This window comes from Chionomys nivalis, chromosome 11, assembly GCF_950005125.1.
Source record: "Chionomys nivalis chromosome 11, mChiNiv1.1, whole genome shotgun sequence".
NCBI classification, from domain to species: Eukaryota; Metazoa; Chordata; class Mammalia; order Rodentia; family Cricetidae; genus Chionomys; species Chionomys nivalis.
The window spans coordinates 7,289,995-7,307,008 of record NC_080096.1 but is presented as its reverse complement, the minus strand read 5'-3'; the positions used below and the strand labels follow the sequence as shown (position 1 = coordinate 7,307,008).

The following is a 17,014-nucleotide window of genomic DNA, read 5'->3' as shown; positions in this document are numbered from 1 at the left end:
GGCTGTGTCATCTGCTCAGTCAAGAAGTTGGACACAATACAAAAACATTCATTCTAATATTCTGAAGGTGAACAGCTGCCTTTCTCCTCCATCGAAAAAAAAATCCTGATAATAGGAAGAATTGCTGTAAATTACATAAAATGGCAATACAAACTTCAAAGAAAATGATAAATGATTCTAATAAATTCATGTTTCTCATTAATGACTCTATATCCAGCTTTAAAGCATCTAAAAAAGATCACAAAACAAACAACAACAAGCCAAAGAAGACAGACCCTTGCAGACCAATGCTCTCCCACTTCAGCCCATTCCCCAGCCCCCATCAGAGAGCTCAACACTTAACCTGTCGGTAACAGAGGCACAATGCAGCCCCTGCCCAGGGCTGTGGTTTCACAATAAAACAAACTCAGGCTGATGCGCCTAAAGTAACCCTCATTTTCCGCTGAACTGACATGTACTACAGGGACCTCAATTTCTATATTAAATATTAAATAATATTAAAAGAAAAACAAAATTGGATTTGCTTTTTCAGGAAAGAGATGTTTATTAAGAAAAAAAAAAGAAGAAAGTCAGATTATAATTCAAGTCAGTGCTTCACTGCAATTCCCCGAAGTGACATCGCTAGGAAAAGCCAAGGCTCCAGAAGTTGAGAGCTCTCCCAAAGCCAGCTCCTCAAGCCTCCCTGCCACAGCCCTGCAGGAAAAAGACCTACAGTAAGGTGCCAAGGCCTCACTTCTTCCCCTTCCTCCCATAGCTACTGTGAGGGGCGCGGGAGATGCTCCTTGCCCATCCTCATCATGGGACGGCCCCAAGCACACTGGTTGAATAAGCCTGACCCAAGGAATATCAGAAATTTAAAAAGTGAAGTTTAAATCCACGAAGGGGCTTTTCTTCCCTAGATACCAATCAAACCTTGGAATTCTTTGCCCAGAAAAGGTCCTGCCAAAACTTACCCTATTGGGATTCCCCTCGGAAATGGATAATTACCGACTGAAGGAACATTTTAGAGGATAATGGAGACGGGTGATTAGCTTCAGTGATTCCAGGCTTAAGTACAGGGTGAACCAGTGTGGTTCTCTTAGGAACAAGAAGGGCTGGGTAGCCTCCTTGGGTTCTCAACACCCAAATTTCTAAAGACTAACCTGAACCAGGAGTCCACTCTACCAACATACTTGTCTCTCTCACAGCTCTGTGCCACATGGCCCCCAGAGACGGCTGACAGCCTTTAGAGTCACCTCCCCTCCAGCCCTGCCGCTGCGCAGCCCCCACCCCCGTCCTTGTTTTATTTCCTCCCCAGGCACCTGTCACTGACACACCATGGACTTTGCTATTCCATTTGTTCATGCCCCGTCCCCGGCCCTGCTAGGACAGAAGTTACGTGAGGACAGGCTTGTCTTTTCTGTCCTCAGAGAATTTCCAGGGTGTGAGCAGGGTGTGACAGAGAGCGGATGCTGACTCTTGGTGAACTGATTAATCAATCAGCTGGATGTTCTTTTTTTTTCTCTCTCTCTCTTTTTCCTTTTTTCTTTTTTGTGAAGAACAACAAATAATAATTGCATAAATCAGCTCCCCCTCTACAGTGGTTATGAGCCAAGTGACTCAAAAGAAGTATTATTCGGTCCAGAGTTTTCCTCTCACTCCTCTCCCTCTCCCAGTCAGGGATTTATTAAAATTAAACAGATTAGATGGAGCTCCTGATACTAAAACTGCTCAGCAAAGCCTGCGGTGGGGAAGTGCCGAGCAAACACCAGAGACATTTGTCTCTAAATTGCTCTAAATACCTTCTGCAAATGAAATTCTAACCCAGCTGCGTTTGAGAGAGAATGAGGACTAACTGGTCATTGTCGATGGAGGAGAAGATCAGACAGTTATAATACTGCACAATGTACTGGGCTAAGGATCTCTCGGCAACCATAGATTTTGTCTCAGGTTACCCCGGGTAATCAGCTCAGCTTTTAGGCTCAGCTTTCCCCTGCTTCAATGCTTTGATGAGAGAGCTGAAATCCCCAAGCCTTTATGATTAATTACTCCCCATAGGTACACATATTTCAAGGAAAATCTCTTTTATGGCATGATGCTTGCGGAGTGGAGAGGCCAGCCAACACACTCCAAATTTTAATAATCTCCTAATGATGGGGGTGAGTACCATGCAGCCAGCAAGCATGCACCTCCTTCATGGGAACCCTGCCTTGGGTCTGCTGCTAAGCAGCTGCTGTAGGTGCAATGTTTGGGCTACTGTGTCCAGGCCCTGTGAGTCAGTGGGTAGAGCACTGTTGTGTCCTTTCAGTGGGACACCACAGGGGTGTTTAGAAATGTTATGAAAACATCCCATCATCCATTCCAGTTAAAAAATAAAAATAAAAGACAAAAATCACCAAAATTTTGAGGTCCGTATTCTAGCTTTTAGAGGAAAAATACTTTTGGGGTGAAGAAACACCCCCTCGGTGCCATGTAAGGCTCTTTAAGGAGCTTCCTAGATCTCTAAAAAAGTAAGCATCCTAAGAACAAAAGCCTACCTTCTTTTTTGGTTAGATGGTTGTTTTTGCTTTACAAAAACCCAAAAATATCCTAAACTCCAAGAAAACCAGAATAGATTGTATCTGCTTCAACAATACAGAACTTGTCAGGATCCATTTTATCCCAGCCTACAGAAACAGCAAAATATCAGCAATTTACCACTTCAATCTGGAAATCAGACTGACCCCAGGCTTGACCTTATTCTGACTGTGTTTATTCATCTTGTTTGCCTTGTCTGTGATTTTTTACTGGGGCAGCTGGCTTCTCCTAGGCCAGGCAGGTCATTTTGTAGTCAGGTCACTAACGGACTGACCAGAAAGCAGGAGTCCCCCAGTTTTAGTCAATGGACTACTCTTCTACTGAGTGCTGACTGTACCCTGATGCTCTTGGCCTCAGATATGCTGCTTAATTATTCAAATCCTGTCACTTCTGTGCTCCACTGTGAATAAAGAAATGTACACTCCACTGAGGGGAGGTCACCTCCCCCCTACGTCCCACCAGCAAACATGGACAGCCACGGCCGATCCTAGAAGCATTCAGCACCTGTCTCTAGCTATCATTTCCACCTGCCCCAGCCCCAGCCCCTTTCTACAGGCCACCCTACACTGCAAGAAAACCTGTACCTTTCTTCTTAAGAAATGCTCTCCTGGTTGCAAGTGAACTCTGCCGGACCCGAGAATTCTGTAGGAACTTCACTGCTGTGGCAATCTGGTGGGGGAGATAAAACAGAGAGAGTAAACTTCAGTAATCTGAATTTCAAGGCCAGAAATCTTGAGTTCCAAGAGCCACAGACAAAAGGATACTGCTGGGATCAAATACACAGCAAGCTACTTCTTCAACTAGAAACCCACCTAAACAGAAGAATGCCGGGCGGTGGTGGTGCACGCCTTTAATCCCAGCACTTGGGAGGTAGAGGCAGGCGGATCTCTGTGAGTTCGAGACCAGCCTGGTCTACAAGAGCTAGTTCCAGGACAGGCTCCAAAACCACAGAGAAACCCTGTCTTGAAAAACAAAAACAAAACAAAACAAAACAAAAACAAAAAACAAAAAACAGAAGACTAGGTGTCTGTCTTCACTGGCTGGCTGTTTCTGAGAGGAACAAGTCGCACCTCCTTGGTTTAGCTTTTCTGACCTGCACAAACTTTTCCTGTCTTCCTGCTTCAAGCTGCTGCTTCAGTCACACTCAGTCAGTTACTATCCTTGCGCCATGCACACCCTCGTTCTAGGAGGCTTCTCTTTGCTATCTCTACCTGTCTATATGTGCGCACACATGCACGCACGCAGGCATACACTCACAGAGGACCCTCATACAGCCTGCTCTGACTCCTCAGAGCTTTCCCCAAATCAGGAAGGCCTTTCCAATCTTCCCATTCTCTCTTTAATTCCTCAGTGCTGTAGTGTGTACCATATAATTGAAGACATAATTATACTGTCTTCTCATGCTCAGGCTGCCTCCCCAACTACACAGTAAGAAATGGCAAGGAAGAGACGTGCTCCCTATCTAGTATCTGGCAAAGTACTCGAGCTGAAGGGTTTGTAAAGAAGGCACATGCAGCTGGCCACACTGGCCCACCATTGCGGTGAGGCTGAATTCTGGTGATCCTTCAAAGGGCAAAATTTGGGATTCCCTGGCTGCAAGCAAATAAGCTGACAGACTGTCTCCCTCCCTCTGGTACGAACAGGATGTGATAAAAATCTTTCTACCTACAAATAAGTCGAGTGTGGATAGAAGAGGCTTCAACCCCACCCTTAGCACACACAAGGCATGTGCTTATCCTGCCTGACTGCTATTCACAGCAAACATGGCCCTACAGGGCAGAAAATGCCAAGCTGCTCCTGTAGGAGAGGGGGCTATTTAGAATAACTGGTACTATTCACCTCATCAAAACCAGAAGAAAAACATGACCTCCTGTTATGGTAAGGCTAATGCCGTTCACTTCTCGGGGGCCAAAAGTAAGGAGGTTTCTGTAATCCTAAACTGAGGACAACTGAGCCAACATGCAAACAGCAAGTGCTGTGCCCGTGCGTGCCGCCCAGGCTGCATGCACATCACCTCCTGAGACCAGAGTCCTCAGGAACAAAAGAAACGAAGGCAGATCAGGAAGAAAAAGGAAAAGAGGAGGAAAGCCAGAGAGACAACTCATTCTCCTCTAGAAGAATTTGATACCTCGGTGTATGAAATCATATACCTTCAGTGGGAGACTTACCCTGGGCTCCTCCTTAAAGGTCAGGTTCAGCATCCCGACCCTCTGGAGCTGGACCTGTCACTCCAGACATACTACTAAGCTCAAGAGCCAAGCCCAACTCCTTGTGGGTGATGATCCCTCTGTCCACTATCGTAAACTGCAGGACAACCACAGTTCTAGGCTAAGGAAGATTCAGTGTGGGAACCCCAAAACTGACACTTACCTCTCAACTAGATCACCTCAGCTTACACTAGAAAAAAAAAATCTAACAAACCTCTACAAAATTATGATGAAGAGACTGGGGAGGGAGGGCACAGAGGAAGGACAGAAAGGAGAAACAGGAAAAGAAGAAAAAAGGGAATGTGCAAAAGAGATGGGAGTCCAAAGGAGACACAGGAGAAGGGGTGGAAAGAGAGGAAGGGAAAAGAGGAAATTTGGGTGGGGGTGGGGGAATGCTATGCTCCAGAGAGAGAAGGGATAGGTACCCGTCACAGGCCCTCTAGGGTCAACACCAATCTGCACCGCTTACATGGCTCAGGTATAATCATGTTCACCTGAGAAAATCATACACCTTCTACATGTTAGAAACTGACAGTGCTGGTATCATGCGGCAGCCTCTGCGGCTGTGCTATGGGTACCAGGTGTCACAGGAGATGTGGATGAACAGGTCTTGGGCAGATGGGAAGCACACCGCTCCTATCATTCACCCATACAAAGAGAAAGCCTTCTGCATCCTTCCAAAATTCCCCATGACAGAGAAAGAAGACAGAACCACACCACTAAAATGCCCAGGCTTCACCTGGCTCTTTTAATACAGTCCTTGGTATATGCATTTCTGGTCAGAGAGCAAAGTTCTGATGGGTTTAATGGTGCACTCAAAGCAGTGCTTGGCGCATTCCATCAATTTTTTTTTTTAAAATTGCATCTCTTATTTCTTTAAATACATTAATCAGCCTAGTGTAGGCAAAACGGATCCATCGGACAATGCAATAAACATGAATTATCATCTATCCAACACGCATAATGGCTTAAAAATACATAATAGCAGGTGTAGTTTAAATGATTAGTTATTACACCTGTGGTGGGTCTGATTCAATTGGGAAAAATCATCTTTAATAGGTTAAAAGGTTTAGATCACCATGCTTTCCTTAAAGTGGCTGCAGAGAGGGAATGATGGAGTGCTCTGTCATTAGTAATTCATTTAAGAAAAACGTGGGGGATATAGCAAAGAACAGCATAAACGAGTGAATCCAATTTAAACATCAGGTAAAGTAGAAAACACCTTTTAAAAAAGCAAGATAAATGAATTTGGAAGGGAGATGAAATTGACGTATTTATTTTAACGGGAATTTGACAAAGTCCCGGCACACTTCAAACTTGCAAAAATATGAACAATTTCTTTTAAAGTTTCCACTCACTAATTTCAAGTCATATAAAATAATACTGCCAAACACCTACATAAAGTGTTTTTGAGGCTTGTTTATGTTCCCCTTGGTCTTTGTCTGAAAATGCAGGCGACAGGCAAATCACATATTTAACAGCATCCATATCACTACGCTAGATACAAAATATAAAGCACCCAAACTAATAGCCTCAACATAATGTGCTGAATAAGAAAGATGCCCAGATACGCGGCTGCGTGTAAGAGTGAGCACATGAGAACCTCTCTCCTCTCACTGACTATCCCTTCAGCCGCTCTTCCCTCTTCTCCTTCCTCCCCACAGACACTAGCACACTGAACGGGTAAAGGACTTGTCCAACCTAAAATTTTATAACCCTATGATTCAAGCATTGATGGTGAAAGAATTCCAAAAACTCCTTACCCATTACGCAAAGACCTTTGCCCACCAAATTAACTGCTCAGTGTGGGCCTTTCACCAGCCTATTGTTGGACACTTTTCATTAACTTCATGAAACAACTCAACTGGCTTCTCCCTCTGCAAAGGTCCAACACCCAACACGTTTTTGTTGGATTCAATGATGGGGTTCCTGTGGCCTATCCTGTATTATCATTTGATTTTCTAATTAGAAGATGAATGTAACTCTTCGTGGATTATATTTGTGCCCACCTAAATCACATAAATTCAGGCCAAATCTTCCGTCTCAATATCAAAGATGTAAAACGGCGCCGGGAACTTGATTGCACATGTTGCGGGAGTGCAGCGAGCCACAAAGCTCCTGACGCCACTGCCACTGTTGAGCCACCTGATGTGGAGGCCACGCCTCACCTTAGACTGAGTTCTCAATGAGTGTCCCCTGAATTAGCAGTAAGCTAGTTTGAGTTTAAAACATTAAGGATGAACTCAAGGGAAAAAAAAAAAAAAAAAACAGAAGCAAAGTTTCCCCCAATTGTCCCAACAAGCAAAACAGAATGACTCTGCCAACTACCAACTCCACGATTTTAGGGAAGTTTGTAATCTCACTGCTTATCTCTCTAAAGCTACAGGAAAAAACTGAAGAAGACAAAATTCTCTTCTCTGCAATCTTGAAACAGTGATTACATTGGAGTTCCTGACAATTACTTGATGAGGAAGTGGAGAGGGGGGTACAGACTATAAAATACCTTTGGATTCAGGATAACTGGTCAACTGAGCAAGACCGGCATGGGAGCCCAGGCTCTGTAACTGCATAGTGAACGGAGCACGGTGATTCCGGGTGATCTGGCACTGGATGCTAAACACACAGAGTAAGTAGGCCTGCAAGGAAGAGCCCAGGGTCCTGACAGTCTTCACTGAAGAGCCACTTTCTATGTGTTTGCCATTCTCCTACAAAAGAGCTACACACTGTGATCTTCAGAGCACACACGGTCTTCTGCTTGAGGGGAACGGGAAAATAAAACCTTGGGTTTCAGGGAGGCGTAGGCACTTTGCACCTGACATGCAAACCCTGATGTACTGTCTCTGGTGACACTTATTTGGAAAGTTACCAATTTCTAGCATACCTGTGTACTATGTACACATCTATCTCCTAAAATGAGAGCATTCATTAGCCAGTTTAAAATATTAAAAATATTCAAAAATTAATGACTTTAACAACCAAAGCCAAGTCCTTTTTAACCCAGGGAGAAAGCACCTAGAGGGCAGGGGAAGTGGCCAGCACACAGGCCTGAAACCCCCTGCAGTGCCCATCGCTCCCACACTGCTCACCAGATTAAATTGCCTGGGAGAGGCTCCCCCTCCAGCTCTCAAACAGACACCCAGAATCCTGTTAACAGGCGCTAGACCAAAGCCAGCTTGAGTTTTAACAAGGGCTGACTTTAAAAACCACGCAATGCTGAGGAAAGAGTCCTCGTGAAGCAGAAATGCTGCGTTTTAGTAAGAAATCAGTACTCTGTCAGGAGTTCCTTGACAAATATGGTCATCGGTGGCACAAGGAAAGTTGCAAAGCAGCTGTTAATCAGAGAAACACATCGTAGAACGCTGATGCTAGCACTCGTGAAAAAATGCAACGGGCTAATTATGAAGCCATATATCTCACTAAAGAGGCTGTGTGCCTGGAGATTCCAGGCAGAGCACACTCAGATCCAGGGTCCTAGGACAACATAATTCTGGTTTCTGCACCCAGATTCCTCTCTGATCTACAGTTCAGTGCCAAGCTCTTTCTTAATTCTGCACTTTCTTTCTAGGTAGGGCACAGGCTAGGGAGGGAAGGAAGCATAGGCAACCACAAGCCACATTCTAAGACATTGCAGGAATACATCCAAAAAGATCAATCCTTAAGTCAAAGCAGAAGTCTATGAGCCTGTGAAAAGAAAGGGAATGCTGAACCGGAGAGGACGTGTGCAATGTGTGGGAACTTCGAGGGCAGAACGGAGACCAGCATCGACAAACAAAAAACAGAAGCAATGCACATCGCACATCGGAAGCTCAAAGGAAGAAAGGGAGCCTCCAGAAAGCTTTCACCCGGGCGTGAAATTCAGTGCAGAAAGCTAAGGGTCTCACAGCCAGGTACAGGAGGGAAAGTTAATATGCAGAGGAAGGCTCGGTCAGCCAAAATTCAATACGGTTTGCTGCAAGGACAAGGAGGAACAGGCTCCCCGAAACCAGACTAGGGGAGGGGGAGGGGCGCCACAGCACACTCACAGCAAAACCACTGGAATGGCAAGAGGGGAATAACCTTGAGGTGGACATGTAGTCAGGAACCCAAGCACAGAGCCAAAGTGCCCCCTAGCCGGAGCCGGCGGAGGCGCAGGACAGAGGTGGCCGCTGGGCTAACTCACACAGCCCAAATTAAGTGTTTCCACTCAGGGAAAATGAAATGTTTTGCAAGATGAAACAGAATGAAAATTGAGGTTTTAGGTAATTACTAGTTGGCATTTACATATCACGGGCTGGTTCAACACCTATTCATTTTCCTCTTTTATTTAAAAAATTGCTCATTAAAAATGAACAGATGACAGTGACAGGGTTTGGGTTGTTTTTTTAAAAAATATTCTTTCCCCTTCTCTGAGGGTTACAAATGCAGAGGTACTTTTTAGTCCACTTATCTACAAATGAGACACAAGTGTGTGAATGCAAGCATGGGTGCACACAAGTATGTTTAATTCATATTTCTTTGAGAATGGAGAAGGGAAAGTGTCCACAAAACCCTCAAGTTCACCAACTGAAGACAGTGAGCTGTCTTAGCTAGCCCAGTACCGAGGGAGGGACGAACGATCAAGTTCTCTGGTACTCAAAGGGTTAAAGGAAGAAGTAGTCTCTCTTTCAATTGGAATTTCCTGGTTGTGGTCATTGTGTCCTTCCTATTGTTGATGTGGGTTACAGCCCTGTAGTAATTATGCTTGTGAGCCCTAATTTCCTTTGTTTTATTTTCCTTAGTCCTTTTGTTTTTTACATTAAAGAAAAAAAATACCTCTAATAGAAGCCAGAAGAGTTGACATGATACAACATAATATATTTAAGGGGCTATTGCGTAAATCTGTATTTAGGGAATTCTGAAGCATGCATTATTGACCCTAGTCTCTCTTAAAACACTGATATATGAAGTAAAAGCCTCTATGAAAAGTGGCAACTTCACACGCGCAAAAACCACCTTTCAAAGTGAAATACCTCTGTCGTCTACATTCTTTCTTGGCCCTAGTTAAAAATACTGCATGAGCGACTCACCGGAACGACACTGTTTGTTGTTTTATGGGAGCAGTTCTTCCAGGGACCTCAGTCTCCTTAAACCACCACACACTACTTAGTACCCAGCAACAGTGGTCTTAGGGACAGAGTGACTTTGGAGAGGTTTTCTGCTCAACAGAGGACTCTGGGCCAACTTACAGCACAGAGGAAGCTGGAGCAGTGTGGACAGCGGAGCCAGCTGGGAGGCAGGGCTGCGGATGCTGAGAGCCACTGAGCGCGTTGTGCAGGAGCGAAATACACAAGCTCACTATAGAGGAAATGAAAACCCCAGCCTCTAGGCTGAGAAGATCAAAGTTCCTTTTTAGGAAAGGTTGAGACGGAAAAGGAATTTCTTCTTTAGGGGAAAGAAAAGCAAATTTAAATGCCTTGTCCCCACGCATCCCCACCTGAATTTCCACAGCAACCCCTCTAATTTGTGATGCAGCCAACAAAGCAGTTACCCAAAGAGGGGAGAAAAAAAGGATGACATTTGCCTTTTCCTTGGCTTTGAAATCCAACTGGCAGCAAATTGTTTGAAGTCCTGTCTAGAGAAGAAACTGTAATAGCCTCCACACTCAAGAGGAGGGAAATGCCATTATACACGGATCACGGTAGCAGTGACCTCAGCAGAGAAGGCAAAGAGCTGGCTGCGAGCCGGAGGTGCGGCTGGCTAGCACGCAGGAACAGAAATGAAAGGTCTATGTGCCAGTTGGTCCTGGGAAGCACCAAGAAGAGCAGGGAGCTCAAAGCCCGGCACAGCATTTCTCAAGAGCCCCTTGACTGCCCCTCTCCCAGTGCCCTGCTTTTCTAATTCTAATTCCTCTAACAACTCCCTGCACTATTAGAAGAGGAAGCAGAAGACACCTAGGCTTGGTGTTGTAAAATTAATGGGGTGTCAAGCTGTTGAGTTGAATCACTCCAAAGGAATGTAATGACTCAGTGTCCAAGATGCTCCTTAGAACCATGAGCTCACACAGTGACGGTGGCTGGTGACTCCAACACTAAAAATATGTTGCATACAGTGCCTAGGACCTTCCTGACAGTACCTAGGTTCTTTCTTTCTGATTTGTACTGCTCCACTTGGAGAGAGAGCTCGGAAGCTCAGGCGCTTGGCAGATGGAGAACTGCTTCAGCTCCTACTACTTCTGAAATCTGGACCAGACAAATTCCTCTCTTGTCATGCACAGTCAAGCTGTGTATGATCATGACGGGGACAAAGAAAGGTTGTATCCCTGAGAGTGGCAACCTTAAGCATTAAGTCATTCCTGGGGCTAGATACAGAATAAGTGACTACCAGGTGGTGTGCACAGCACTCCCTCTAGAGGGCTTGGACACCTTGTAATCCCAGAGCAAGGCGGCTCCTGAGTGCAAGGAAGAGACTTGCTCTGCGCCAGCTATCATTGTCTACCGTCACTCATGGCACAAAAATAAAATGGTTTTGGTTTTTTGTTTTGTTTCGTTTGGCTATGTAGCCTAGCACAGAATTCACAAGCTTCTTCTTCCAGTCTCCCAGAAGCTGGGATGGATTCCAGCATGTGTTGAAGTGTCTGTATGAACTAAAACACCTTTTGAGGAGTCGTTACCTGGCACCTCCGACAGATAGCTATGAGGGAAAAACTAAATGTTAACAAATAGGTGAATACCAGAAAAAAAAAAAAAAAGGACCAGCCACAGCCTATAAATAGCTAAAGTCCCAAGAATCTGGACCTGGAGAGACAGCTAAGCAGTTAAGAGCACTTGTTGCAATTCCAGAGGACCAGGATTCAGTTTCCAGCACCCACAGAGTGGCTCACAGCTGTCTGAACTCCAGCTCCAGGGGTTCCAACACTCTTTTGACAACTGCAGGCACCAGGAACACGAGTGGTACACAGATAAACATGCAGGCAAAACACTCATACATATTAAGTGAATGAATGAATAATGAATTAAAGGTAGCAAGAATTATAAACGACAGATTTGGGTAGCTAAAGATCACCTTTAGCTCCATCAAAAAGCAGACCTATGGCTAACACAAGACTACCTGGTCCTAGCTCCTGCTGTTACTCTAGAGAAGTTCATGGCCCAAGGGGGAAAAGCAAAAGTATGACTTCCAGAAACATGATTCATAACAGAGTAAGCTGGCAGGCTTGGGAACTTTCAAACTGACGGTAAAATGACAGGGACTGGAAAGGCACTACTCAAATGGTGGGATATGAGCAGCTCCTCTGGGAGGGAGGTCACCCTCCTCATCAGATACAGGCCTGGACACTGAACAGGAGTGGGCTCACACTGGAACCAGCTCTAGCAGTAAGAGGTGGCAGACATCAGATGTGCCTCATAGCCACATGAAACAAGTTCACAGCCAGGTCATACATTCTAATAATAGGATCCCTAACACAAGTCCCATGTCTGTAGACAACTTCCTAAGTAAGAGTCCATGCAAAGTGTCCAACACAGAGGGGCCTGTGACCCCATGAGGAAGAGGTACTGAAGTAAAGATGGCATAGGTGTCAGGCCTGCGCCATGGGGTACTTCGTTAGTAGGAAGGTGCAAATTATAAAAAGCCTCAAGTAGTTCTTGTAGCGAACTTCAGTTTAGAAATGTTCAGCTCAGCAAGGAAGGCTGTCACGCACAGGGACAGTCGTCAGGGTTTAGAACCATCCAGCAGCCTTCCACTAGACGCCCTAAATATTGCTATTAAAAACTCCAGCTATTAAGAAATACACACACATAAAGAAGGAGGAGGAGGTAGCAGCAGCGGCAACAGCAGTGGCTGAGGAAGAGGCGGCAGCAGCAGCTTGTGGTGGCCTTAGTCCCAGGACTTGAGAGGCAGAGGCAGGTGCGCCTGTGAGTTCCAGGACAGCCAGGGCTATACAGTAAGACCTTGTCTGAAGAGAGAGAAAAAAAATCTCACAAAGGTCTCCTAGGCATCAAAGCCATGTTGGCCCCAGGACTGCATCTTACCCACAGAGGAAGGTAGAAGGAGCTATGTTAGTCTGAAGCTCTTACCAGCCCTGGGCATCTAGGGCAGGCCAAATGAGCATGCAATACACACAGCATTAACGCTAACTTTACACAGTTCTCACCATTAAGAGAGCCAGCTTTATTGAGTATCCTTCTCAAAATCAATGGTAACTCATTTCAAACTCCTTCCAGCTCTGCATGGGGGAACAGACAGAAGTTCACTTCTGTTATCCAAAGAATTATGAATTATCACTCTCTCTGCAGCCGTCATTCTTCACACTCTCTTTATAGAGTAAGGCACTCGAAAATCACAAAAATGCCTGAAATGTTCTCAATTTGGCTCCTTGCAGCTCAGCGAGTTTCCTGGAGCTTGTGCATCGCCTTTTGCTTGCTATCCCTTCTCTCTCTGACTGTTTAAACACATGGACAGGGAGTTATTAACTTTTACAGGAAAGACAAATAAAATAACGTTGAAGCAAGAGCGCAGTGATGTCAGTCTGCAGCTAGCACCACTCATCTGTGGGAATCTGATTAGCGCTCGAGTGGCAGAGCTACCTGGAAAAGTGCTCACAATCAAATAAAAAAATGATACCAAAACATTAACCTGATGGCTAAAAACTCCACATTTAAACAGTTAAAGTAATAAAGGAGCTTTTATTGAGTATTTTTTATATTTCATTATGCCTCAAATTGACGAGGACTCCCGGATACATTTTCTAGACTTTTGGTTCCTCAAATCAAATGCTCTCTTTGACTTTTTTTTTTTTTGTAACTAAAAGGAAACAGCATTTCTTGTAAATTTGAAAGGATTAAAGCTCCAACAATATCGACATCAGCCTTGAGTGCAAACACAGCCTCGACCTGCTCACCAGACACCACAGCATTTCTGTGATTTTTACAAAACTTTCACAGTGTCTACATTTCCTTATTTATACACAGTCTGTTCAAAACAGGCAGGGGACAAAGCTAATGGTGTGGCAGGGCAGAGAGAAGCCAGGCCTCAAGACAGCTGAGCACAGGGTCCAGCTGATGCCGATGTGCCATGAAACAAGCTCCCTGAATCCCTGCATCCCGACTGAGCCCTTCACACCTGCACACATGCCCTCTCACTAGGGGTTTTTTCCTCTCTCTCTCTCTCTCTCTCTCTCTCTCTCTCTCTCTCTCTCTCTCTCTCTCTCTCTCTCTCTCTCTCCTCTCTCGGTTTTTTGAGAGGATTTTTTCATGTAGCCCTGGCTGTCCTGCAACTCACTCTGTAGACCAGGCTGACCTTGAACTCAGAGATCCACCTGCCTCTGCCTCCCAATTAAGGGTGTTGGCCACCATGCCCAGCTCTTTTCTTTTCTTTCTAAGTCAATTTCATTAGGTAGTCTAAGACACCTATCTCAACCAGGGAGGTAGTCTTAGGACAAAGACAGTTTAGACAAGGACTGAGACGATGGCCTAGTGGACGAGGTGCTGCCTCACAAGTATGGGGAGCCAAGTATGAACTTTCGTAATCCACATATATATAAAAGTATGTGTCTGATTGAGGACGGCTACAGCAGACACACAAGTCTCGGAAAGCTCCCAGGCCTATTAGCTTGGTGCATGCAGCAACAAGACACGAGAGACTGCCTCAGACAGATGTGAGGTGAGGACCAGGGCCTGAGGTTGTCCTCTGACTCCATGTCCTGCATGTCCCAATCCACACAAATTTCACATGCATAATAGAAAGACAGAGAGGCATAAGAGAGAGAAAGGAAAGAGGAAGAATTAAGAATGGAGAGAGAGAAAAAATGAGGAAGGGATGGGGTTGTGTGTGTGCGCACATACACAGATCAAAAAATAAATTTTAAAAATTAAAAAAGGAGAAATTAGAGACAAGATCCAACATTTTCTTTAAAAAAAAAAAAAAAAAACTAGCAAGCCATAGTGGCACATACCTTTAGTTCCAGCGTTCAAGAGGCAGAGACAGAGTTTGAGGCCAGCCTCGTTTACAGAGTAAGTTCTAGGAGGGCAGTATAGAAAACTCCTGTCTTGAAAAAGAAAGACAAAATCAAAACAAAAAAAAAATTGGTGGGAACAGGAGAGGGGGAAGAAAGAAGTGCCAAAAACAGACATGGAAAAGCCATCTTTTTACTCAGAGAAAGGCATTCTTCATACTATGTACTATTTACTCTAACATAAGCTTAGTCACCTAGTGTTGGGAGAAGCAAGCCAACAAGTAGAGAGCCACCTAGAGAACAGAGACACAGCAGAAAACAGCTGACTGCAAACTCAAGAGAGGAACATCCATGAAAAGGAAACAGAAGGTTTTAAAAGTTACTACTTTGGGGTCACTTAGCATGGTGAGCCACTCAGATCAGAGGCCAATCTGTATTTCAATAAGCTCAGGCCTATGCTTACGAAGAACGTAAATGTTTACATCTAGAACCTGGGCATGTAGTGGTGCACACCTTTAATCCAGCACTCAGAAAGCAGAGGCAGTGAATTCAAGGCCAGCCTGGTCTACAAAGCGAGTTCCAGGACAGCCAGGACTGTTACACAGAGAAACCGTGTCTTGAAATAAAAAATAAAAACAAAACCCAGACCAAAAAAAACCTTACATCTAAAATGATGATACTAAGCCATCAGGATTAAATTATATCCTAGATAATGATGCTTAATAAAGCAGGAACATATACGATCCATTTGCAATCATTCTTGGCCAGAAATAGTTGAGGGTTTGGTTTACTGGATTTCATGTGGATCTCAATGGCTGCTGAGGAGGTAGGTACAGCTATCCAGAATGACAGAGGGGGTGGTTTTTCTGAATTGAACAAAAAGAATTTTTACACAGTTAGGTTAAGAATCAGAAAACAGGGGCTGGAGAAATGGCTCAGGGGTTAAGAGCATTGCCTGCTCTTCCAGAGGTCCTGAGTTCAATTCCCGGCAACCACATGGTGGCTCACAACCATCTGTAATGAGGTTTGGTGCCCCCTTCTGGCCTGCAGACATACACACAGACAGAATATTGTATACATAATAAATAAATATGTATTTTTTTAAAAAAGCCTCTAAAAAAAAAGAATCAGGAAACAGGGCTGAAGAGATGGCTCAGTGGTTAAGAGCACTGGCTGCTCTTCCAGAGGTCCTGAGTTCAATTCCCAGCAACCACATGGTGGCTCACAACCATCTGTACTGAAATCTGGCACCATCCTCTGGCGTGCATGCATACATGGAGGCAGAATGTTGTATACATAATAAATAAATAAATCTTTAAAAAAAAAAGATCAGGAAACAATGCCAGGCGGTGGTGGCACACACCTTAAATACCAGCACTCGGGAGAAGGAGAGAGGCAAATCTCTGTGAGTTCAAAGCCAGCCTGGTCCACAAGTGCTAGTTCCAGGACAGCTAGGGCTGCCTCAAAATAAATAAATAAATAAATAGATAAATAAATAAGAAAGAAAGAAAGAAAGAAAGAAAGAAAGAAAGAAAGAAAGAAAGAAAGAAAGAAAATCGGGGGCTGGAGAGATGGCTCAGAGGTTAAGAGCACTGACTGCTCTTCCAGAGGTCCTGAGTTCAAATCCCAGCAACCACATGGTGCCTCACAACCATCTGTAATGAGATCTGGTGCCCTCTTCTGGCCTGCAGGCATACATGGAGGCTGAACACTGCGTATATAATAAATAAATAAATAAATCTTTAAAAAAAAAAAAAGAAAGAAAGAAAGAAAGAAAGAAAATCGGGAAACAAAAGATTAAATAATAGTTACCAAACATTCACTGGGTCCTCACAGTATGACAGGCACTTAGAAAATCAAAAGGAACAAGCAAAATGCTGCTCTGCTGTCATAATCTAGGGCAAGGAAGAGGCCAACGCAATCTGAGGCCACCTGGTCCCACTCATGATCAAGGACTCCTCTCTTCAATAACCAAGACAAATGATCAGCAAGCCTCTACTTAATCCTTACAGTGGGCAGGAACTCATTCCCTTATTCCCTCAAGAGCCTGTTGACTCACTGTCAGGAGCCTTTCCCTTCCTTTCTTTTCTGTGTGCCAGTTCTCCCTGTGCAGCACAGACTGGCCTCCAACCTCAGATCCGTCACTCACACACGCATGCGTGCGCGCACACACACACACAAAACCTCAGATCCATCACACACACACACACACAACCTTAGATCCATTACACATACAACACCTCAGATCCATCACACACACACACACAAAACCTCAGATCCATCACACACACACACACAACCTTAGATCCATTACACATACAACACCTCAGATCCATCACAC

At 44.6% G+C, this 17,014-nt stretch overlaps 1 protein-coding gene across 1 annotated transcript in view; it reads right to left on the bottom strand.

Moving 5' to 3' along the window:
• The window catches only part of Pex14 (peroxisomal biogenesis factor 14), a 148,873-nt gene that overhangs the window by 82,003 nt on the left and 49,856 nt on the right, over nucleotides 1–17,014 (bottom strand). The window contains exon 3 of the mRNA XM_057783457.1: nucleotides 3,141–3,225. Within this exon, the coding sequence (XP_057639440.1) occupies nucleotides 3,141–3,225 (85 nt within the window). The remainder of the gene's footprint in view (nucleotides 1–3,140; nucleotides 3,226–17,014) is intronic.